Source organism: Chiroxiphia lanceolata, chromosome 3 (genome assembly GCF_009829145.1).
Source record: "Chiroxiphia lanceolata isolate bChiLan1 chromosome 3, bChiLan1.pri, whole genome shotgun sequence".
Lineage (NCBI taxonomy): Eukaryota > Metazoa > Chordata > Aves > Passeriformes > Pipridae > Chiroxiphia > Chiroxiphia lanceolata.
This window is the reverse complement of record NC_045639.1, coordinates 16,949,966-16,975,391: the sequence shown is the minus strand read 5'-3', so window position 1 is coordinate 16,975,391 and position 25,426 is coordinate 16,949,966. Positions and strand designations below refer to the sequence as shown.

General features: G+C 36.6%; 1 protein-coding gene across 11 annotated transcripts in view; it reads right to left on the bottom strand.

Moving 5' to 3' along the window:
• The window catches only part of CDC42BPA (CDC42 binding protein kinase alpha), a 187,267-nt gene that overhangs the window by 18,758 nt on the left and 143,083 nt on the right, over positions 1-25,426 (bottom strand). For 6 of the 11 annotated variants that reach the window (XM_032683892.1, XM_032683893.1, XM_032683884.1 and 3 more), the window contains 15 exons: positions 23,969-24,045; positions 22,775-22,822; positions 18,982-19,020; positions 15,739-15,858; positions 14,955-15,035; positions 12,722-12,827; positions 11,843-11,979; positions 11,081-11,220; positions 10,162-10,243; positions 8,802-9,018; positions 7,972-8,034; positions 6,441-7,034; positions 4,427-4,524; positions 2,824-2,908; positions 959-1,082 (listed from right to left, as the gene is read on the bottom strand). In XM_032683892.1, coding sequence (XP_032539783.1) covers positions 959-1,082; positions 2,824-2,908; positions 4,427-4,524; positions 6,441-7,034; positions 7,972-8,034; positions 8,802-9,018; positions 10,162-10,243; positions 11,081-11,220; positions 11,843-11,979; positions 12,722-12,827; positions 14,955-15,035; positions 15,739-15,858; positions 18,982-19,020; positions 22,775-22,822; positions 23,969-24,045 — 2,011 coding nt within the window. The remainder of the gene's footprint in view (positions 1-958; positions 1,083-2,823; positions 2,909-4,426; positions 4,525-6,440; positions 7,035-7,971; positions 8,035-8,801; positions 9,019-10,161; positions 10,244-11,080; positions 11,221-11,842; positions 11,980-12,721; positions 12,828-14,954; positions 15,036-15,738; positions 15,859-18,981; positions 19,021-22,774; positions 22,823-23,968; positions 24,046-25,426) is intronic. The other 5 variants (XM_032683894.1, XM_032683887.1, XM_032683886.1 and 2 more) reach the window with 4 other exon arrangements.

The following is a 25,426-nucleotide window of genomic DNA, read 5'->3' as shown; positions in this document are numbered from 1 at the left end:
CTAAATATGAAAATAGAATTAAAATAATACTGCAGTACCTTTCTCAGTCTGTGGTCAGAATTAAAAGCTCTTCAAAATGGCAAGGAAGCATTTCAGAACTCAGAATAAATAAAACTTTAAGAGACCAAACTTCAATCAACTCAGAAAAGGCAAGGCCAAGAAACAGAATTTTATCTCCACTGCATACTGCTGTTACCTTCCTTAGAGCTAAAAAGAAATACAAGCTGGGAGCCAATCACTGGTGGAAGATGTTGAAAATTAGAAAACTGAAATACTCAGTTCTTGGAGTGTGGTTTAGCACAGTAGCAGGTCATTTTTAGTGAGTGATACTAAATGGTCAGTAACATCCTCTGTGAACACTACAAGTAGTGCAGACCTGTTTTTGTTGCCATTTAGGAAAGTATTCATAAGCTATTCAACACTCCTATTAGAAATACATCCTGAAGTCCTATGTCCTCTGATTAGGTGAGTTTTGTGAGCTTTATAGAGAGTTTATGTAGTTAAATCTATAAATCAAAAAAGCAGATGTCTTGGAGTACTGGTGAGAGTAGAAGAGCCTTCAGAAAGAAAAGCAGAACCAGAGTCTGAACGTAATTAATCCATATGCATAGTTAGCAATGCAATCTCCTTTTGCAAAGTGTTTATTAGAGATCTTTATATACACAGAGTATGTGCACAGCTATGCAGCTATATACAGTATGTGGAGACATGCATTCCAAATTACAGCTGTTTCACATAATTAACCTGAACTAACGAATACTTGTGCATTCAGTGCATATCCATATCCAAACGGTCATTAACACAAATTAAACACTGAGGATTAACACAGTAGCAAAGAGACGGAAACATCTGAATGGGCATTCCAGAAAGCAATGCATGAAGTACTACACTGGCACCAGTCCCTGTCCCTCAGTGCCTACAGGCATGTACAGAAGGCAAGTACATGTTGAATACCGACCTTCTCTGCTGCATCCTCTCCTCCTCTGGGACTCTGAAGGAATAGCGGCGCTTGTTGTTGATGTTTCGAACCATTTGCTTCCGGCTGTTATCTGATGTCTCAGGGACCACGAGTTCATCACCCTCTGAAATCAACACAAATATGGTGATCTGGTGGGACAGTGTATGGAATTTGAATTCGAAGACATTTTCTTCCTCTGCCCTCACTAAGTGCTGAACAACACTCACTTCCCATCAAATCCAAACAAATGTTCTTTGGTTTACGGGTTTTCTTGGCCACTATCTGCTACTCTGTTATGCAGCAACGGACTTAACCCTTCTTCACACACAAGCTGCCACACTTGTGTTCTCACAACAGCACTGATTCATTCTTTCAAACAAAACACTTAGGTGGGCAGGAAAGAATCTCAGTCCTCTGTCTCAGACTTTCCTTGGCAGTTCTCACTGAAAAAAATCACTAAAACAGTCTTGTTCTGCCAATTGTCTGGAAACTCAATGCAAAATTCTCTTTCATTCATTCCCCGCTCCAAAGAGACTACTCCTTTTGAACTGTTTGAACAGTGCTGTATTTTGGTGCAACTGTGGGAAAAGGGAGGACTTTTTCCACATGTGTACATCTGGCCAAGGTATCTTTAATAAAGACATGAAAAGTACAGCAGTGATAACCATACAGTAGGATTGTTACTTTGAATGAATGCTGCAACTGCTCTGCCTTTTATATACTTTAATCTATATATATACATGAACTTCAGTCCATATATACATATATATACATATATATATATATATGGAGACTAAAGTTACCCTTAGTAAGCTTGAACATACCCAACACCTACTGCTCACTGCCAAAACAGGTTTTGTATGGAAGTGAAAACTCTTCTTTCCTTAAGATCAGCTGGAGGTTTCCTGAAGGGTGAGATCTACTAGATAAGTATTTTCAGGAAAAAAAACCTGCAGACTTCTAAAGAGATACACTGTTTAGGTAACATACAGGAGAAAACCATCAGCCTCAATTCTGATCCTATGCTCTACAGTTTTTCTTCTCTTCTGCTCTACTTTTAATGTTCAATCTTTATTAGACTTGAAAATTCTTTATGCACAGTTGTAGTATATTGCTTCTCTCTACCACTGTTATTGCTTTTGCACTAATTTGCTAGCAATTTAAACAACACTGAAACACTGCCAACAGCAGTACATGTTTCTAGAGTATTTATTTCCACTATTTTCAGAAAGTTGTTAACAAAGTTTATAGCTTTTGGTTGTTAAAACAGAGTATGTCCCTGCTCCATCTAAGAGGTTAAACAAAAGTTTAAGGAAATTCCTCAGGAATACACTTATGAAATGGGCTCTAAAAAGAAAAAAAATCAAAAAGACTTATAACAAAAATAGATCAGTGAAGCTAAAACTGTGGCACACGGCCATAGTGGCCCTAGTAATAAGTTATGAATACATAATAATACATTACTTTATAATCTTTGGGAAATGTTTTTTTTTTTTTTTTTTAGGTTAAGTATAGTATTAATTTTAATCTAGTACTGCCAAGATCGCTACTAAAGTCTTTAACTGTGCAGGCATTTTTAGACAGCATTGTGGCAGGTGATCCCACATTTGGAGGGAGCGTCTAGTCATTCTATTCTCTACTTCCAGTCTTCATTCAAGTCTTAATTGAATATTCAAAAGGAAAGAAAAAATTCAGAGTAGTAGACATCATTGAAATCACTGTGGAATCTAGAAGCTTTGTTTTTTTCCAAAATTATCAAGAACACATATGTTTGAAAGATCGCTTTCTACAATGAGCAGTCCCAGGCACAGAAAAACACTCTAAACAAAAATTTGCATGATGAAAATTGGTTTCTCTTTACTTACCTGCCATTTTGTTTTTGAAATATATTAATCTAACTGTCTCCAGGCCTAAAAGGTTTAGTGATCCTTCTGTATTCAAGGGTCGTACCTGAAACAAGGAAAAACAGTCTTTGTAATAGTAATAACTCACATTTCTCTACTGCATCTTATTCTGAAAGCTCCAAAATGCATTATAAATGCTATAAAAGGAGCACTGCTGTAGAGTCAAACAGGGAACAGGGTCTCCTATCTCCAGTAACACATGGCAGCTCTCAAAAGTAGCAATTGCAAGTCATTACGGCCACACAGAAGAGTTAAAACAATTTTAGATTTTAAACTTCTTTTGGGAAAATGAGTACAGAGAGGGTTACCTAAAACTCCACTTTAAGACACAGGCTTAACACCATTCCTCCCAGTATTTAAATAAATAGTTCTGTTAGAAGTCTACTTCATATATCATTTCAAGTTTTTCTATTACATGTGCAAAGCAATAAGCTGGGCTTTTGTTCTGTCTTAGTACCATGTCACAATTGCGCTCTGCAACTTGATAAGAGTGTATACAGACTGCTAAAACCTACTGGTATTTGTAATTTCCAACTTAAAAATGACAGAAGCATTCCACACTCTGAGTCTGCAAACTGTGTTAGAAACCAGCTCTTCATAATAAATAGCCATTTTTGAGTCTCCCAGATGTAGCAATTCTTGTTTGATGAAAGTAGCTTTATCCATTAAATGGGAAGTCTTGAGCCAAATATTAATCCAAGTACTAAACTGCATTCTTACTGTGTAGGAAAAAATGATCCAACTGCTTAATAACTCAGAGTTTGGACATCAGAAAGAAATTTCCCCTAAATTTCAGATTCTTCTTCTCTCCTTAAGATGGATAATAGTCGAGCATCTTGATCTTTTGCATTATTTATTCTTACAGCACTGCCAGAATACCCTGGTCTGCATCTGACACGTGGGAAATGGATATACTGAGAGACTGAATGATTGACACAAGACCACAGGGGCAATGTCCTGTAATTCTATGTCACTGGAATGTCAGTAAAGGAATGATGTTGACAATAACATGAAGCTGAAGTTAGTCTAAACTATGGGAAAAAAACTTTTCTTATTTCTTTCCAAATACAGCTGAGCAAACACCTACTAAATACCAAAGAAGTGTCAGTTTTCAGAAACTTTTGATAAGAGATCCAAACCTGACATCATCCTGGTTTTAGTATTTGTACTGGTTGAAACAAAATGTTCTAACCCTGTCTGGCTACAATGTTCTCAAGCAGCAGGAGATGGATTTTTGAAGGCCTGTTTAAATATTTTAACATCCACCATCTTCTGGCAATAACATAGATGCAATCAGTCCCAATGAAGCCATATGCAAGAAACTGCTCTCACTATTATAATAATATCATTAAATCTAACACAGTCATATGCTCCAGATTGAACATTCATCTAAAACAGTAAAACCACATGCAAACACATTTCGTATCTTCTGTTTCAAACAAAAAAGCAGTAGCTCTTCTTTTAGTTCAATTATGTTCACACAAGCAGCTTTAATGATGCCTTCTAATATGCTTAAAAAACGGGTACAACTGTAGCAAAGCATTGTTGAGTCTTGGCAAGTTACCTTTTTGAGAGGAATAGTTTGAATCCACTCCATGGAGTTCACGTCGAAGATGTCGATTGCGTTTTCACTGTACACAGAGAGGTATGGTGCATTGTAACCTGAGAGGGAATGAGTAGGTACAGTGTCATGTGCTTTTAGACACAGCCCAAAATACAGAATTCCTTATGGTTTAACCGTATTTATTTAAAAAAACCAAAATCAACACTACACAATCCAACAACAATCTTTGAAAAATGTGTTTTAACTCAAATATGACCAATAAATTTATTCTGAAGGCAAACCAGCACCACCTAAAAACTTGGAATCTCTGTGACTTTCCTTTTAACTTTGCCGAAAACCCAACTACTTTCTGAATTATGAGAGATTACAGTTTATTCTGCCAAATACTGATGTGGTTCAAAGTTTTTTTTCCTCTAAAAGCCCTATTTTTAAGAGTTCATATTTTGTAAATGATGTGGTAGGAAAATATATTACTGTTATTTAATAACTGCCATTTGAATGAACTCAGCTCTTAGTCTTCGGACTATGCACTAAACGACCATCTATTGGAACTAAGCACTATGACACAGTCATAAAAATCATGTTTCCTTCTAGCTTTAATTCTCTCTTCTTATTTTCTGGATTGTAAAGAGAATTCTTGTGCTACTTATCTGGCACATTTTCCCATGATGAAATTTATTCCCCTGGGACCACTTCTAAAGGAGAATTCAGTACTTCCATGTCGGTAAAAAGACTGATATGGTCTGCCAAGACTAACAAGACCATTCAATTTGTGTCTAAATGTAACAGTTTTTGCTATAAAATATACCTCTATTCTGAACTGGAATAACATCAAGTCACTTCATTTAAGGCAATCAAAAAACCACAAATATCAGTGACCAGTATAGATGAACTACCTGTGAAAAATACCCATTTTTCAATCTATCACAAAATCTTCTATTCTGACTAATTCATTCTCTGAGCCCATTGTAATAATCAATTGCCTAAAATTGCTTGAAAACCAGAAGTGACAAATAGCCTGTAAAAGTTGCTCCTTCCACATTCAGAAGGGCCTTTACTCAAACAAGGTGAAACATTCCTCCCCTCTGCAGTGTGACTGGACTGCTGCCAGAGTGAGGTAAGAAGACAGACTATATTCTGAAAATCAACATAAGACTCAGTTCATTCACAGACACTCTGAGGGCAAACTTGGCTAATCTTTATCTGCATTCAGAAAGACATTAAAAAGAAGAAGAGAGACATTGCAGGTTGGGTTTTTTTCCCCTCAAACTGTCACAAAGATAAAGCCCCAGAATTGAAAAAAATGTGCAATAAGTCTTTTCCAGTTGTTGGTAGAAATGGAAATCTTGAAAAATTACAGTATTTTTCCCTCAGGGTTATGAAATGTATTTTCTACACTGCGTGCTATGCATTGTATTTTGGGAAGGAAGAGAGAGACAGAGGAAGGAAACTTAAAAAGCAATTTTTTTAACAAGCAGAGAGGAGATGAGTGTTGACAAAAACTGCTGAGAAAGAGAGAATGAAAGAATAAAGAAAGAGAAGAACAAACTAGTAAGTAGGAATAAACACTATTAACGAAAAGCAAGTTGAACTACCAGATCCTGATGACTCTGAACATCAAAGTTGGAACCACAACGCTGAGCCCAAGTACAGTGACATTTCAAGACTGAGTAACAGTAGTCCAGCATTGGTGGTAAGGAATACATTGGCCTTTGTAGAACCTGAAGCTTTTGGCTGTTTTAGATACCAGGACGTGTTTAGAAGTTGGACATCAGAGTTAGAAATCCTGACTCATGATTCCTCTTTGTGTTCCAGCAGTATAGGTCAGTGACAGAGTTGTCAAAACCAGCATAAATGAGATCAGGATTAAACCCTCTGATTAAATTAAAAATGCTGACAGAAGCTGAGAGCATTCACTTCCCTGTCAGGTAATTAGCCTTGACTTTCACTTCCTGTGGATATTAATACACTTCCATGTACAACAGCAAACAGACTGACAGACGTGGCAACTTACAGCAAGAAGATGGAGTTGCGGGCCACATCAGCTCTTGCTGTCTCGATCTTCGGCCCTGGCAGTCAACGTAAACCCCGACGCTGCTAAAACACAGCAGGTATTCTTTATTTGAGATTTCGACTGCACAGATGGCATCAGTTGGCTGCTGTGAGATAAATGATAGTGTGTGGTCGTCTGGATGGAGTAGACTGTATGGGCTGCCTTCTCCATGAAGGGGATATTTTAGGAAACCTGACTGGTAGCCCACGCAAAGGCGGTCACTGAAGACTGACATCCACTGGACGTTCCCCTGGACCTGGATCTCCTTGATCTTTTTGTGACGCGTCTTACTCTGATTTAGTTCATAACAGAGGACCTGTCTTTTCATAGCTACACACAGGCAGGTAAGAGCTCCGTGGCGCACGTGTCCCGAAACTATTGACTGACAGCCTTTTGTCTCTGCCAGCTTATAAAACTCAGTCTCCCTTCCATCCAGGGCAGCCATAGGGAAAAGCCGCACATGACGGTTCCGTCCTGAGATTACTGCAATGAGCTGTTCACTTGGTATAAGCTCAATCTGATGAACCTTCTTATTGTCACCAACACGGATAATCTCTGAAAAAAAATGAAGAAAAACCCCCCAAAACCACAAATCCAAGTAAATAAGGCTGAAGTGTGAATTGATTATAACATATGTAATTGCAAAGATAAACTATGAAAGAAACCCAAGAAATTCCCTTTACTGCTTTCCCGCACTATTAAAAAGTACAGAATCAAAACTTGTATTTTAATAATACCAGATGTGGCAATTCTGGACAGACCTTTGGTTTTTCCTCACCAGAAGCAGGAGGAGCAGATCTGATGCCACTAAAACCACTATATTATTTCAGTACTCATTTCAAAAACAGTTTATAGCAACAAAACTACTGAATAAAGGAAAACCCTCAAAGAGTTGACAAATGAATACTTGTTGAGCATGCAACAATTAAACATGCTGTTTACTGAATTAGTCTGGGCATCTGTTATTACTTCTTACAATACTGAACATAAATTTTCATTTCCAGTACCAAGGAGGAGGTTACAGACAGGATTAAGCCACAATTCTTACTGAGGTGCACAGCAGGAGATAAGAATACAATAGTCACAAATTGAAATGAGGGAGGTTCCTACTGGATATATGAAGGAAATGTTTCACTACAAGAATAATTTGCAACAGGCAGCCCAAAGAAATCATGTAACTGTTCTTGGGGATCTTCAAGACCTGACTGGTCAAAGTCCTGAACAACCTGGTCTGAATTCAGTATTGAGCCTGCTTCAAACTGGGGAAAAAACCTTCAACTGCATTCCAGATGCTGGATCATCGTTACTGAAAAGGATACCCAAACTAGAAAGCACACAGAACCCCTTCTGATCTCTCATGGAGATGTCCAGCTGATAATGTAGAAAATGAAGAAAAATTAAACCAGAGGATATTGAATAAGAAAAAAGGTTAAAAAGCCACTTTCTGATTGTTTAGTATTAGGGAAATTATTACCAGTTCCTAATCTCTTACCGTCTTTGGTGACATGCACAACAAATAACCCTTCTTCATTCCCCAGAGCTATTCTTTCATGGTCTATGACATTAGGAAAAAAAAAAAAAGGTTATTTTTCCTTGGAAGTACTTGAGGAATTACTTCAACAATAGTGATAATTCTCATTAGCAGTTTTTTTAATATCTTGAAATAAATGTATATAAAGCCAAACCCAATACATTCATGTAACAAAAAAACATTGGCAACCTCCCAATTTTTCAAATTCTGAAAAAACCAAATCTTTTCCCATTTCTCCTGTGAAAGTAACAGTGAGAAACGTAATTTTTAACAAACCATTCAGAGTGCTTAAGTGTACCACTAGCTCTGAAATAGCGATAATATTTAAATAATTTAAATAATCAGAGTTTAACACATTTTATGCAGTTTAACATATTTAAATGCAGTAGCATTTAAAATGACTACATTCACTCTCTGATCTTACATTTTGTGTCTGGTCCCACCAGCAGATTTTGTAAAGTCAGTGATTTGCATCTATTCTATAGTGTTAATTTTGCCCAGTTAGGGAATTATGTTACCAGAATAACAAGAGAGAAATGTCCAATTCTCAGTCAAAATTATTCATAATTATGAATATCAGTGAATTGAGGGAATACTCTTAAAGGATCTGACAAAATACTGGGTAGCAAATTGCACTTCTCTCTTAAGCCCATACACATTTCTATGGGACAAAACCACGACATATGACTCTCTATCCAGTAGATAACACCATCTGATACATTTTCTTTCCAAAAAAGCATGCTTTCAGCATACCCATTTTTCTTAGAGCTTTCCTCTTATTCATTTCATACCTATGATTGCTGCTGACTGTGTTGTTTTGATGAGGGGCAAGGTGCTGTCATAAGCTTCTTTGGGAACATAGACTGAGCGGTCTTTGAGTTTGTTCTTCTTCAAGATCCTATGCAATTCATTCAGCACGCCTACCCACTTGCTTTTTTCATTCTCACCGTCTGCTAGGATCAGGATTGAACACTTGTTACTGGATGCAGAGAGTTGGGAGGCTGTAACCTGTAAAAAATTAAAAGATGCATATTAAGTCATAAGCGACAAATTTCCTCATGACCATTTTTGCAAGGCTATCAGATGCCTGTAAATGCCCTTTTAATTAGCTGTTTGAACTAAGAAAGTAAAAATTTAGCTTTACTTAACAGAAAACACTCTTATTTTATTCTAAGAACCCACAGCAGAGAAACCTGTAGATGTGAATAAATTAAAGAACAGAGAAAATGTTGGTTTTATTCTAAATGCATTTGTATTTATTCTATAATTCACAAATGTCTGCTCTAAATAACGTTGTAAATTGTTTCTCACAGCAATTTTATAACAAAAAGTATTTCTTACAGAGCATTCTGCATTTTTTAAGAGCAAAAGATTTCATTAATAATTCAACACAATAGGAATGGTCCTTATGAAAAAATGATCTGTGATCCTTTTCATGTATTTGATACAGGTACTATAGATAAAAGTCAAAGTCCCTTTTGTAAGTTTATCTCCTGTAAGCACACAGAGTGATGAACAGTCTGAAAACTGGAAAAACAAGGACTAAAACACAATGATACAAAAAAGAAATGATAGGGGAATTAACAAGACACCAAGGAGATTTCACTGAGGTCAAAGCTTCAATAGACTACCTAGTAAAAATAAGAATATTAGAAAGAACCAATGATAGCAAAACCCTGATACCAGATACTAGACATAAATTTTGATGAGCATTTTACACTACATTTCTATACTGGCCATCTGATAAACGGGAGTTTTCAGATAGCCAATGTATATATTAAAAAAATAGCTAAGATAAAGGTTTCAGGAATAACATAACCAGTTAAATTGAGAAGCAGAGGGCAACTCTGGGAAATGAAAATGTAGAAGGTCATGATGAATAGAAGAATATAAAATACAACTTACTGTGAAAATTGAAAAATAAAACCCACATACAGTGGAGATGAGAGGTTGTCTAAATGAACCAATGCTATTTTTACCACAAAAATGATGTATGTACAGATCCCTATGCATTGCTGCTGCCATGGATACCACATGGTCAGAAATTGCCAAGAAAATAAAATACTAGCAAGTTGCCAGCAAATGCACACCATCCATCACCCTGTGAAACCCTGTATCTCTGGGTTACCCGGATCAAGACATAATACTTACCCTAAAGATACAGGGGATATCTTTTCGATTTGCATGAATGACATCCGAGGCCAAGACAGAACTCACTGAGAATTCTTCATCCCTTATGGAGACCACAAACATAATGGGAAAAGAGTTAAAGAGTAAAATCTGTATGTTTGCTTTTTACTTTTCCAATAGCCTTGTTTTGTGAAGGACATAACAAGTCAGCACTGAGATCTAATTTTTAAAATTATCCTTTCCATCTGCAGATGAAACTCAAATGCAATGTTGTATAATTAATTCCTGGTAAATACTGATGGAGATAAATCTATTTAGATATCCTGTATCTGGTTTCCATTTGTATAAATTAAAACCTTTAAATAAAAAAAAGTCCAACTTTAAAAAAAAAACGGGACCAAGAACACCTCTTCCAACTCTTTCATAAAAATCCAAACTCATTAGAAGTTTGAGACTTCCTGGATGAACTAACCTAGATCAGAGATGAGCTTTACTTAGTTGCTATGTTAAATGCTCTCAGCCTTCAGTGAGGTTGGTAGTATTTCAGTAATACTGAAGATAGCGTGAACAAACTAATAAGCCCTTCTGAACCAAAAACTGTTATAACAAAGTTTTATCTGTCTTTCAAAACTCTATTCAACCCCAAAATAATGTTATTTCTTCTTATTTTTTCATTCCAGATCTTCTGCATAGCTGAACAGATGCTCTTTGCACATGATGTAGTTAATATAAGTTTAAACATCCACATATGAACACACAAGTGTAGTTCAGGCTAACTTCAAATAAAAGCTAGCTGCTTTCCCCCCCCTCGAAAATTAGAGGCTTTCAACATGGATTACAGTGTTTCATAAAAGCTCTGGACTGATTTCACAAAAAGGAAAAGCAGAACAAAACCTCCCAGTGCCTCTGAAATGCTCCCCCTCAGCACCATTCAGCTTACCTCATGTCTATGACCTGACTCACTACCACGCTGGGCTGGGATGCTTTTCCTTCTGCTACATCATATAGGAAGAGTTTAAAATCACAGATCACTGCCAGTGCTCTCTGCCAACCTTTCTTTACTCCAGCTGGTTTTGGTACCTTTAGAAAAATAAATTCTGATCAACTTTCTGTAGGTCTGGATGCAATCAAAAACCAAAAAGCACAAAAATCCTTTCACTCATGTCGGCTGAAAAGCTTTTATTCAGTGATAACGTTAAGCAACATAAGCAATAACACAGGAGCCGTAAGAGCATCCAACACATGATTTAAAGGAATCAGTAGTATCACAGATTCCTTCGTCTTATCCATGAAGGCATTCAGAGCTGCATTAACAAATAGAGAAAAAGAAACCCATCTCTAGTTGGTCAACAGGAATACAGCCAAAACTATGACAAGTAATTCTTTTAATATTTACGTATAAGTATCCACATCAATACCCTAGACAGTAAGAAACAAAACATTCAAAAACTCACAGGTCCTGCAATATGATCTGATCTCTAGAGATGAGACTATTCAAGACCAATTCAAAGCACAATAACCCAAAGAGATGGAGAGAGAATTACTGCTGAACATGCTAACAATTTCTTTGTGAAAATCTGGTTTCCAAACTACTACCTTAAAGTATAACTGAGTCCATCTCCCACAACGCACTAATTAATTCCAGCTCCGGAAAACAATGAATTTAACCTCAGTGCCTCAAATGCAGCTACTTGACACTTACTCGGACATGTCCTTCATAAGCTGTTCCTATGCCTTTCTGTGGATCTATTCCCAAAGGTCCCTTAGTCTGTTCAGCAGGGATGGGACACACTGCAGGAGCCTTGTCTGCACAGGTCACGTGGCAAGAGAATCCACATACTTGTGAGGAGGAGAAGAAACAAAAAGATTTGACAGTTATTTCTTGCGTGATGCAAAAGTTACGATAAAGATGATGACACATACAGGAACCCTCTCTTTTTCTGACCAACATCTGAATAGTGTCACTGAACTTTATTGCAGTGAGACAGAAATAGAAGTCTGTACACAGCAGTAGTTCATGCTTTTATCTGCTCTAAATGTTTTTTCTCATGTTAAGATAGTTTAGGGATACACACTCTGGTTTCATCCAGGTAAGAAGGAGCCTAAGATAATCTCTGTGATTTCCTCTAGGCCCAACTCTACTAGTAAACTAAATGCTGGAACATCCTCTAAATAATGAGTGTCATTCTGTGTACATGCAGGCAGAATAACTGCCATTCAGTACCAATTTGCTTCCTTCTAGAATAAATCAGAATAGGTGTCTTAAATTTTGCCCTGCAACAGAAAGCTAAAAGTTGCTGTCAGCATATCTGACCACTGACTGTGGCCCCTTATTGCTATTTTAAGTAAACTGAACTAAGCTCTTCTACCACAAGCTGGAATAAGTGTGTCCCCAGGTAATCTGTTAGGTAAGATATCTGAAGTGTTTGGTTTCTGCTCTTGAAAGATCGAAGCATGAGAATCTGTTTTGTTGTTCAAAATATAAACAGAAGGCTCCTGCGTGACCACACTACAACATTTACCATGGCATTTGCATCTGTAAGAACTTTAGTTAACACTTTGTGCTCTCACAAGTGCTTACCTTCACAAGTGCAGCCCTGTCTTATTAAACCAACCATCAGAGATGTGCACTGATTGCATTTTGTTGGTGTATTGAACGACTTCACTACAAACTGGTGGGCTTTAGGCTGTGAAACAAGCAGACAAGGATGTTAACACCTGTAACACCTCTGAAGAACAGTTATTTTTTTCACAGACATAAGAGTGCACAGGTTCATTTAAAAAGGCAGCTTGTTTGTGTTTGCTGAAATGAGATCTGAGCTCCTAACACTCGGGTTGAAAAAATTCCTTATCAGTGCTAGTTGTTGATTATTTAAAGCATCCTCTGTAACCAAAAACGTGGAAACTGGACCTTACCTAAGAACATGAGTTTGCTTCCACTGCAGATAGGAAAGCTGCCAAAATGATTCCACTACACTCTAGAAATTGGATGTGTGTATGTATGTGCTTGGGGGGCATCCGGCTGCCAGCCAAGGTCAACCCACAACAGTACTTTCTAAGCTGCAAATTTAGTGCTCCTCTGCAAGGGGTGTTGCCTTAGTTAAAAGAAAAAGAGCAAACTTCTTAAAAATTCCATATTTTATGCCAGAAAGCATGACAGATTTCAGTTTTATGGTGTCTGGTAGAGGCAATTTCAGAACGCACAATTTAAAAGCAAGGGCTGAAGTTGATAGATGAAGTTGATTTTGAAAGGTCTTATCTTGCTGTTACTCCTTGGGAACACAGACTACATGAGTAAGTGGTTTAATTTGCTCTCTCTCCACAAGGATGGCTGTGCTGATGCTACTATACAAAGGCTAAATGACTACGTAATGTGACAGTATGATTCATAAAAGGCCTTATATAAAATCCAGGAAGCTACTCTGCCTTTCTACATAAAATCCCAGTCAAGTAGCTACTGGTAGAGAAAGGACAGAGCACAGGGTGAATGCAAAGACTGTCCAAAAAACCTGGATAATGTACATGATCTGAAATAAGACAATTTTGCAGACTAATGAGTAGGTATGTTAAAATTTTACTCACTTTCCTGTTTTTCGCAGTGTAAGGTATCACAGCTAAGGGCTCAAACTTATCCACATTTAATGACAGTTTTACTGTTACAATGGAAGCTTTCTGTCTAGAGATGGATGTCTTGTACTGAAACTTGCAGGGAAACAATACTTAGCTTTAAAAACTTATGCAATCAAAAAGTAAAAAGGTTCTTTAGTGGACATAATAAATTGTAAAGCAAATCATTACTTACTGAGCAAAATGTTTGCAAAAATTAAATTATGTGTAGAGTAAAAACTGTTTCACATGATTCCAAGTGCACTTTTTTTAATTGATCTACTAATACACTGCCAACAGAACACTGTCTGCTCAAACTACTTAGCTTTCCTTTACACAAATGAATCTTTTGTTACTTTGCAATTTATCAAAGCAGAAAAAGAGATCTATTAGAAAGGTTTGCTTACTTACTTCATTGATCAGTTGCAGAAAAACTGACATTTTTTAAAATACACAGAAGATTCTTAAACCACTTCCAAAACTTTAATGAGAAAATTTTTCCTTTCATAGCTTATATCTTACTCCACATTTTCTTGAATATACATAATCCACTGGGATACATAATTCACTGGGAATTAACATATACTGACTGACTTATTTGGCCAACAGCAACATGACTTCAACAACTGAAGTAAAATCAGTACTTATGCAAGTAAAAACCCAGAAAAACTGGAAACCCTTCTTCCAGCCCAGTGCTGCAGTGCTGGCTGTAGTGCTCACTCCACAATGCTCATAAAAATGCCAATCTATGGTTTCATTCTTAGGCTTACTTTTTGCCTTTTCTCAAAACCAAGCATCTAATTATCTAATTAGATGTGATAATCCGAGACTGGCCTGCAGTGACACCAGTTTTATGGTATGCAGAGCATACACAGGCAGGTTTGTCAGAAAACACTCTCTTCCTAGGATACCTATTTTCCTTTCTTCATTTTCTGGCTCATTTATCTCTTTCTAATGTCCAGACTACCATTTTTCCTATAATCAAATGTCTGTGTACTGCTACAGTGGAATTCCTAGTGTAACTTGTCACACTCCATCATGTAAGAACGAGGGGTTTTAAATTTTAGAAAGCAACCAGCTTGCATATAAACAACTCTTGTAGGCAGTTCTGGTCAGATTAGAGTGATAAACAGTTCTCATGAAGCTGTGGCCCAGGAGTGACACTTCCCCCCTTACTACATAAAGAGTGTGAGTGCTTGACAGAATACCTTTGGTGTAGAGAGTCCTGATCCAATATATGCTGTCCTCATGGTCGGTGTGTGCATTGAACGGGGAGGATGATCTGTAACCTGAAAACAGTCCCCAAAGGATCAATAAGACATCAAGTGCACACTATCAGAGATAGTTTGAATAAAGGAAAAAGACTACATTGTCCCACCCACCCCATCCCCAAGCACACAAGCCATGAGAGCAAACTGATTAACACAGGAAAGGATTTGGAAAACCAAATCCCATTTCTCAGCAAAATGACATGTAAGATTGATCTGCAAAATGTCAAAACCAACTTTCTATTATCTTAAGCATTTGATTGGATATTTATTAATGTAAAATAACTACAGAGTTAAATTTTTTAACAGGGAAAGGGGATAGATTGTTGTCGTTGCAGAGTTTGGCTAATATTTCTTAATAACAAGACTTTCAGCAGGACTCCAAAGTTTGCTTTTATGAACCACAGTATAACACTATCTTCGTGCCAACATTTCTTAAATATTCTGAGGGTATTTGACTGAGGACATGTTATGAAGAGAGATTAGAACTAATAACTGATTCAATATAGTTTCCATCCCTATTCAATTAACCGTATGTGAAAGGAAATACAACATTCCTCAAAATACAGTTCACCACTAGTGCAGAAGGCTATTACAAGGTCCTGAATAGTCTTGCTGCACAAGAGTGAGCTTCATCCTAAAGAAAAAGATTTGCAAGAGTAATTTTTGTACAAGTAAAATTGTTACTCCTTTAAAAAAGAAAGATTTTTCAACAGTGAAGTACCTCGATTGGCTCAATCTCACTAGCTGTAGAAGGAGACCTTGATCTTGAATGGAGGTGAGACTTGCTATCTTCATCCCGTGATGGAGTATTTGACAATGTAAAATTCTCAACTGAATCAATCTAGGAGAACAATTCAAGAGAAAAAACAACAACCAAAGAAATAAATCATAGACATCGTTAAAAAAGAATTCTCAACTCTTACCAAAATAAGATATGGGAGCAGTAGATTCCTAAGAGAGAACTGAGAGGATAAAAATTCAGTTTTAAGCAATTTCCTAATTAAAAACACAAAAATGCAATGAAAATTGTGGAATACAAACACGCCAAGGCTTCTGCTGAGAGGTGAGCACATGCATAAGAGCTGCAAGGTCAGAGGCCTGACAAACACTCGAAGAGACCTGTAATTTAGCATTTTTAAAGGGTGAATATTTTCTAAACACTACTGGGTTTTGTCCACTGGTAGTAGGGATTTGTTAGAAATGATTCCCATATAGACAATATAAATTACTGTAAACATATTCAGCAGAAAACAAGGAAAAAAGACAGAGCTAACAATGTATTTCCTGAGGCTAGTGTTAATTATGTTTATACAGAACTGAGGGGGTTTTGTACTCCATTTGAACTACAAAAACATCCTTACTAGGAATACAGTTTCTTCAGGGGAATATTTTCTTAGTCCTTGATATATACAATGAAACTAAGCCCAACACAGAGCTACACTGAACAACACGGCATATAGGTACAAACATGTATCTTGGATAACAAGTTATCTTTTTTTAGTTCAACTGAAAAAACTAGAGAAGGCACAATTCTCCCTTGAAAACAAGACCTCTTCACAAAGTTTTCTATGTAAAAGTATATATAAAAGAAAAAAAAAGAAAGGTGAAAATGCTTTTCTCCACTAATAATAAGGTTAAAAGCTGGAGGCCTCCAGAAGGCTCTGTGGCATGCCTGGATTTTTTGCAGCAATGCTATCATCAGCTCTCCATTGCCAAGGATCAGGCTAGCTTGCAGACAAACTAAAATATGCAGCAATGTTTACAGGAAGCATTTGAACATTCCAGTGTTTTTGATCTCGTTTGCCACTGACAATACTAGGAATTCCACAAACTTTACCGCTTTTTGGGAGTCAGATATATTGCCAAGCCAATTTAATACATGCATACACAGTCCTGTTCTCCAGAAACTCAATCACGGTAGCGAACAGGTGCAGTTGCTAGTATTTTTTAGGTTTTTTTTAATAGCAGTGAGTTATAAGTTTGGTGTCTTCTAGTTTTACCGTAGCCTTCAAAAAAAATTATCAGGTGGAGAATGTTCTTCAGTTTAATCAACCTAGGCATATTAACATGCCTGCAAGTATTTCTGAAATGAAAATGGGAAATTCTTACACTGGGATACACCTGTTTACTACACATAGATCATGTGTTTCAAGCACTGAGGCAAAAATTAGCAGTAAAGCAAACATTATGTGCTCAGATTTATCAGAAGCAAATAATAATTGAAAGCTTTACCCAGTATTAGAAACTTAGATGCTTTAACTAGTAAATCCCCAAACACATAACATGTTTCAATTATTTTAAACTTTTTTTTTTAATTCAGGATAAACATGTGATAAATTGGAGCCCACTGAAAGACTGATTAACCTTCTACAATTCTACCTTCTCCTTAAAAATGTTACCAAAAAATAAGCCCAAAGAGTAACTACAGGTAAATTTTTTCATAGCAAGAAACAGACATTCCTTTTTTTTCTGCAACTTAAATTCAGAGATCTAATCTATCATTTCATAAATGTTTCCAGATACTTCAAGTTTTCCCTTTCAAAGTAGCATCTGCATACCAAAGAATTTTCATGGTGTCTGTGAAAAAAATTTAGTACAAGCTTGATATAAATGATGGAACTTTTCTGGAATGTGCTACAAAGCCTTTGTGGTTGAAGACAACTGCTGAAACAGTAACAAATGTATTTTTACTTTACTTATGAACATAGAAAACCTGCAAAACACACAGAACCTGATCTACCATTACAGAATTTGAAGAGAATTTAACCACCACCTTTGCTGCAGGAACAGGGCCTTAAGCTGTATTGCTGCAGTGATCTCAGGTTCCTTGCTTTAATGAGAAAAACTAAGTACAAAAGCAATGTGATTCAACTATGGTCAACAGTTTACGAAAACAGTGTTAACACCATTCAAATTGGTTTCAAACAAACCCACTAGATTATCAAAAGCAGACTTCCATATTTCCTACCAAATTGTAACAGCCTTGCTGTCTTCCACAGATCTGTGCATAGTTGTCTACATGAGTCACCTGTATAGGTCTGAGCCAAAGTTGGCCAGTGTATAAACACATCTTGAGGAGAGGGAACTCCTGAACAGGAGGTACCGCCAACAAAAACAAGCAGTTACTGTAAGCTTGCCTAAGACACTGAGTGGTGTGCTTTGAACTGCCTGGGTAAGGACACTATTGGAGCTGCTGGGCAATACTGCTTATTTATTTAACATTCAGTATAAATGCTTTGTATACTTACTTATTCCTACCACCATATGTGTATAAAGGAATAAAAGTGGCAGCATGAGCTTAAAATGGACATAACATACCTGGTGCGAATTCAAGTCTGACAAACCTCTGATAACACATGTGAACAAATGTTTAAAAACCCATCATGATTTTTGAAACACCAAAGACTTTTCCAGATTAACCAACTACACCACATCCATTTCTGTTTTCCCTGCATGAGTTTTTCCTACCCTCCTTGATGCCCTACTTACTCAATTCTCTACTTCACATTTATTTATCTTTGTACTGTGATATTTTCTATCATTTGCTGTGATGTGCCTCCCAAATGCCAAACTTTTGCCTTTTATAGGCAATTCCCATAACTTAACACATGCCTTCTGCTAAAGGCAAGGAAATAAACAGGCCCTCATTTGATGTTTGCTCATCTTCCCAAACCACATCTACCTGATGGGCTTCCACATAGAAGTTTCACGCTGAAATGAGAAAGCACCCAAAGCATCTTCTCCAGTAACTGTGATATTCTGCTCACAGGATTACCAAATGAAATACTCCAAAAGCTTTTAGCTCACAGCTGTAAAACAACAAAAAGCACAGCAGCAGCAGCAGCAAACAGCAGCAGCAGCACAGGACATGCAGTGAGGTAAATACACAATCCATACATTAAACATAGGCATGGACACAACAGGCAAAAAATAAAGGGCCACATAGAGTAAGACAGCCTCTTACACGTCTGCCTTTGTTAGCTGGAATACAGGAAGGAGGGCGCTTTAACAAAGAAAGGAGAATATGTTACAAAACTGAACAGTTGACACATACATCGCCTCAGAATTCCACGCTCTGTATCTCCAGAGATAGTGTTTAGACACACACAAACATGTTCATTTTTACAAGTATTTAAAAACCGAGATATTATGAGGCAAAAAGAGGGAAGAAACAGAGGAAAAGGAACCGCTATTTCAAGCCTGTAGTTTTACACAGGATAACAGCAGTGAAACTGCAGACTACGTTGTACTATTAATTTGCATCTCTGTGCTTTGAAACTAGATGAATGAAGTAATCTATTGGAGGCACAATATGTCCAATTTAAAGTATCATTACAAACCAGATTTACTCTAAACTTAATTATGAATGTGCAGGTAAAGTCAAAGCTCTCATCGTACACTACTGTGGCTTATTCTGCCCAATACTAAGAATTCAGAACATCATTTATTCTGTGGTTATTTACGAAGTTCAGATTTGTTTAGTCTAACTAAAGCCCATGAGGACTGCATGTGAGGACAGAATGCAGGAGGACTTAAGAAATCTATCTTTAATTTGTAATGTGTTAGTAACAGGGGAAAAAATAGTTTCTTTGAGCATGTGGGAAAAATAATTTTGTCAAGGGAAAGTAGGATTCCATTTTATTATTATTAAATAATCACAAATTCATCCTTAAATAAAATAAGTGGACTGCTTGTAGTAGCTAGTGAGATACACAAAGATGCACCTGGCAAAGAAACAAAACCCAACACTTCCACTATCAGACAATTCTAGTGAACATAGGAGACTTAACACCTACACGATGTTACTGAGAGACAGCCTGAAACACACAGGAGAAACAGCAGCAGAGATTTAGAGATGAGTCTGTTAGAGTCGCTGGGGGTGACTTCCCTCTCCACCAAAATCAGTAACCAGGGACTGCAGAAGCCATTCCTACTCCCCTTGCTGTGCACAGGAGACACAAGGGTCATTTCTGAATGTGTGGACTTTCACAGCTGTGAGGATTTAGGCACCAGTTCTGCCAACCTGACCAAGTATCTTTTCAAGGCAGGACAGCTGGAATCAACAGTGACTGCTACTCATCCGAACAGTGAGTTACCACTTCTCGCTCAGCATCTGCAGGCTACAAAGTCAGCAGGACATCTATTTTTATTTCTCTCCAGCAGAAATTGCAAAACTACTGTTTTCCTCATTGAGAAAATTAGAATTAACTCCAGACATTCACAGAGTGCTATAAATAGTTACATTATTTGGATGGCAAACACACAAGACATGCCCACTCTAGTAATCCCAGTACTGTGTACACGCCTACACGCTAAAGAGACTTCAGAGATCTCGCAAAGACTGCCTTGTAACTGCAACTGCACATAATTTTACACACTCTTTGTCCTTTCTTAATGAAGCACAGAGTCTGAAGAAACAATACAGGCCATTATTAATATTTATTTCGGGTTCCTGATTAAAAGAGAGGCTTTCCTGAAACCCATGCAATATTGCAGCACTGCATGAGTCTGATCTGAGGACTTCTAATTCTTCCTTGGTCTTAATATAAAGAACCAACACACTTCTCAGGTTTGACTGAGCAAAAATTAATTCTTCTGGAGATGCTGCAAGAAGTGCTGCCCTTCAAAGCAACTACTATCAAAAAGAGTCATTGGAAAGGAAATGGAGGTCACATTCAGTGGGCAAGGATTTTTAGTACTCTTAAGTTCATCTAATATATTGATACTAAACCAACTTGATGAGCTAAATCATGAATAACCATTCACTGCGATAATTCAGAGAACATGTATCTATGAATGAAGTAATTGTCCAATAAATTAAATATCCAGAACTGACTTTAAGCACAAGTGAATGATACCACCATTCCCCTACTAATGCAGCTATCAGCTTTATTTCTCTTTCTAACAAAGACAGAATGTCTTGTATTTGCCTGAAAGGTACTCTTCCCATCTTTAAACAGTCTTCTGGAATTTTGTCAGATGAAAAAGAAATCTGCCTTGGTGTTAGAGATATTAGACCCTGGCCAGTCCAGTCCAGAGATGTACTTTTGCCCAATGTAACTGAGCAAGAACACTCCTGTTGGACTGAAATTGAAGATGTAACGGGGAATTTGACTCCATGTGTAGTAAAACTTCTCCATACAACAGTACACACATTAATACCTGAAACTGTACCCCAGACTAAAAGGTGGGTATCTGCAAAGATTTGATCTGAGTGGACCAATCAAGAATTGTTCTTAAAGGATGTACAGCAATAGTTGAAAACTACTCGTTTGCATAGAGAAAAAAAAATGTAATTTTGTCAAAATGTTTGTGGAAAAGAAATGCTGCCTTCTTTAAAAAAACCCCCAACCAACAATAAATACAGAATTAAGTGCTGAAGTCCTTCAAAACTAATTAGATAGCAACCAGGAAAATATTCTCGTCCTAAGCTTCCTCTTGAAAAATAAAACATTATCAGCTACTCTGCCACATATGTACCTTATCTCTCTTTTAACAGGTTTCAGGATAGAGTTTTAGATATTCTTAAAGGTACCTTTCTATGAAAGAACCTGTTGATACAAACTAAGAGTTCCTAATATTCAGGTAACATAGAACACTTCTTTAATCCAGATAAATGATATAAATATTATTCATTTATTGTGGGTTTACATGACAGGAAACTCTACAGGAGTTTCAGGAAGCCAACAATATCAGGAAGCGCAAACTTCGCTATCCAAAAATGCAGGCAAATGTCTTCTGTGATATCACAGATTTATCTTCACAGATTTATCTTCACATTTTGTCTAGGGTATATACCTGACTTACAGAGAAAAAGCATCCAGAAAGAAAGTATTCTTTCAAAGTGAAAGAAAATGAAAGCAGTAGAATAGGCCAATATACTATATCCTCTTTGCTACACCCTTCACAGCAGATATTTCTCAAATAAAATGAATTATATTTCAATGCAAATAGGATTACACTATGTTAAATACACATGTATAAATATGTGTGCAAAAATAAATATACAAGCACACACAAACGTACACACACACACAATATACCTACAAAGTTGTAATGGATGGGTGTCTACCATGGATGCATAGTATATACTTTGATTTCAAGAAGTTTACTGTTAATTACTTTTATGTGCCTAATATTTCAGTTTGGGAGAAATATAATGCAGTCAATTTTCAGCTTTTAACTTAATTCTCTTAGTATGCAATTAACTAGTCGAAAAATTTAAACTGTCCTGACAGAAAACCTGCACCTCAAATGGCAATAAAAAGTACTAAGTTCACCTCAGTTATAATGAAAATTACTTCTCACAGTATAGGCTAAAAAAGAGACAATATTTTATTTGAGCAAACAGAAATTAACTGTATGCAAGGCAAACATTTTAACAAAAGTGATTAGAAAACTTTTGGAAACAACTAATGATAAAGGAATAACATGAAGCACTAGAATAAAATAAAAGTGCCAGTGATTTTGGGACCATTTTCCACAGGCCATATCAATGGATAAGGCCTAAAAGCAGCTTTCCTCCATCAGGAAAACTCCTTGCAATTAAGAATTCTTCACCCGCACCTAAAGAAAAACATCTAGCTTAAAATGGAACATCTATATGTATAAATGGATGTAAGTGTGCTATTACAGAAATACTCTGTTCTCCACTGCACTTGCAGATTTCTTAAGTTGACTGCATTAATGTCTGAATATTCCAAACCAATCAACTCGTCTGTTATTAAGGGATTTACTGGGTTGAAAGTCAGACTTACGTCATCCATAAAATCAATCAATGAGGATGAAGAGGAGGAAAAGGAATCCTATTTTAATGAAAACAGCAGTAAAAAAAGAGAGAGAGAGAAAGAGATGGATGAAGAAAGCTGTGCAATATAAATAAAATTGCAAAAATAAAGAACTGTAAATAATTAGTGGCAGTAACAGTTACCTCAGTAAGTTTTCATTAATTGCCTTTCATAGACAATTAATCAATAATCTACCTTTAAAAAACTCAGTGTTTTTCCAGCACTCAATAAAATAATACTCCTATACTCCAAGAAGATTCTTATACTGAAAGTAACTTATAAGATAAATGATAAAAAAGAAAACTTAAAAATTGTGTTAATTGTGAGGACTTCAAGAGAGAACAATGAATTAATGAATACATAATGAAAAGAAAGCACATTCTGGGATATTAGTAACATCAGTGATTATGCCCTTTCATAGCTACATGTAATGACCTTGTACACGCATCAGGAAAAAATGGGCAAACTTTAGACAACTATAAAGGTGGTGCCTTGTCCCCTCTGAATTCAGTTTGACCAATATTTCATCCCAGCTGTTCTTTTTAAAGAAAAATTATGCATGGCTTACTGTTGATTAAAAAAAGAAGAAAATAAATGTACAGTATTGTTTCAATTTTTTTCTTCCAGGCTTCTACCTAAACTGGTCCTCTGTCTAAAAGTGACAAAGGTAAAAAACAAATTCATTTTTTAAGTATATAGGATCTGTCCAGAGGAGATGAATGAATAGGAGTTATCTGGATTTTACAGATCTGTGTAAAATGAACAGACGATGAAAACAATCTAATAAACAGTATCAAGGACTTCATACAATCAAGGATTATTTACATATTTTCTCTCATTTTTATCAAACCACAATCTGTATTACTTGGTATTTTTCTGAATACAAAGAAAAGCCATTTGAACAACTATGCTTTTCATGTTCACTACAAAATCAGGCAAATTTCTGCATTCAAGGTTTGAGAGAGAATTCACTATGATTACTAGCATTCAAGAGAAGGCAGCCAGCACTGTAAATCACAAACAGTTCTCACATATTATTATATACAAGTATAAATGGGGAAATACAATTAAAATACAGCAGCAAACTCTCAGCAAATATGCACATAATCTGCACTCAACAGTAGTTCCACTGTCTAACAGAGTTAAAACAGCTGTAACACTTACTTCAAATTGATCCAGAGCAGAGGTAGGCGCATTCAAAAATGCCAAGAAAGAATTCTGTGAGTCTTGGTGCTTTACACCTAGAAAACAGCAGCAGGTTTTTAAGCTACAGAAAAATAACTTTTTCATGGAGGACCTTTGCCTTGCTGAATCAGGGTTTGAGTGTCCACCTGAAACACCTACATGTTTTAAAACATGTTGCACATTTTGGTCTGTCTTCCACAGCAAAAGATTTTCTTGTATGAAACATAGAAGTGTATGTTTAATTAACCTTTTCCAAGCTAAGATGTCTGTGTGGTATGAGTTCAACGTGAAAACACACTGTATGTACATGTCTGTTATGCAGAAGGCACTGGTTTCTAATGTGCTCATGCCCACTGGCACCACACGCTAATGCAGCAGGTGCCATCCCTGCTCTAGTCACATGTGGGATATCCTACGATGACAGGACAGCTGGAGCCGACAGCCAGGTTCCACAAAAACATCCAGAAAACACTGGATGGGTTCCTTGATCCATGCTCTATGTCAGTCTGCCACCCCTCACTGCTGAATGCCCAGGAGTAATACAACCCTGGGTAAAGCTTCAAATGTCTCTGTCACACAGCATCATCTAAGTGATGTTCAGCCAGCAAGAGGAGCAGGAATGCTGCATCCCCTGGAGCTGCAGAGGCTGGCACATCCTCACTGTTACTTTAACTAGCTTCAATTCACAGTTTTTTTTCTTCTTTTCTTTGGGGCATAATTCAAGTTGCTGTGTGGGTGTTTATAGATCACAGATGTGTACAAACTCTATCTTCCTGAATGCTGTAAATGCATTATATACACATACATATAAATACTTATTATGACCAAAGCCTGCAGGACTGTGTGCATCTCAAAAGAATAATGCTATCAAAGGTTACTTCTTTCTTTCAAAAAATGTCAGTGTCTTGCTCTAATATAACCCATAGTGAATGATGAGGTTACAAGAACCGTTTCCTCTTTAAAATATAAATACACCGAAATCCCCCCCAAAAATACTAAAAACAATTTTCAAATTACCTGCTACTGATGATAATTTTTAGCAATCTTTTTCCCCACCTGCTAAATTTCTGGAATATCTTTATAAAGAGCAAAGGATTCAAGTGCTAACCCAAGCAATCCCTACCTAGAAATAAATTTCTACACACTATAAGTTACTCTACCATTATACACTGTCTACATTTGAATCCTCTATACAATTTCATCTTGTAAGAAGAAATATGTATATACTTTTTTTGCTTGTTTTAAAAAAAGAGTAAATGTTTATCTCTGTTTTCACCAAAACAATAAGGTTTTAAATACTGGAAAAAATACAGGGTAAAGTATTAATTATAAATTCATAACAGATTATTTAACACAAAGGAAGATTTCAGAACTCAAGTAACCATGCATAATATTTAAGATAATTCAAGAACATATAAATGAAAGCTAAGCATGACA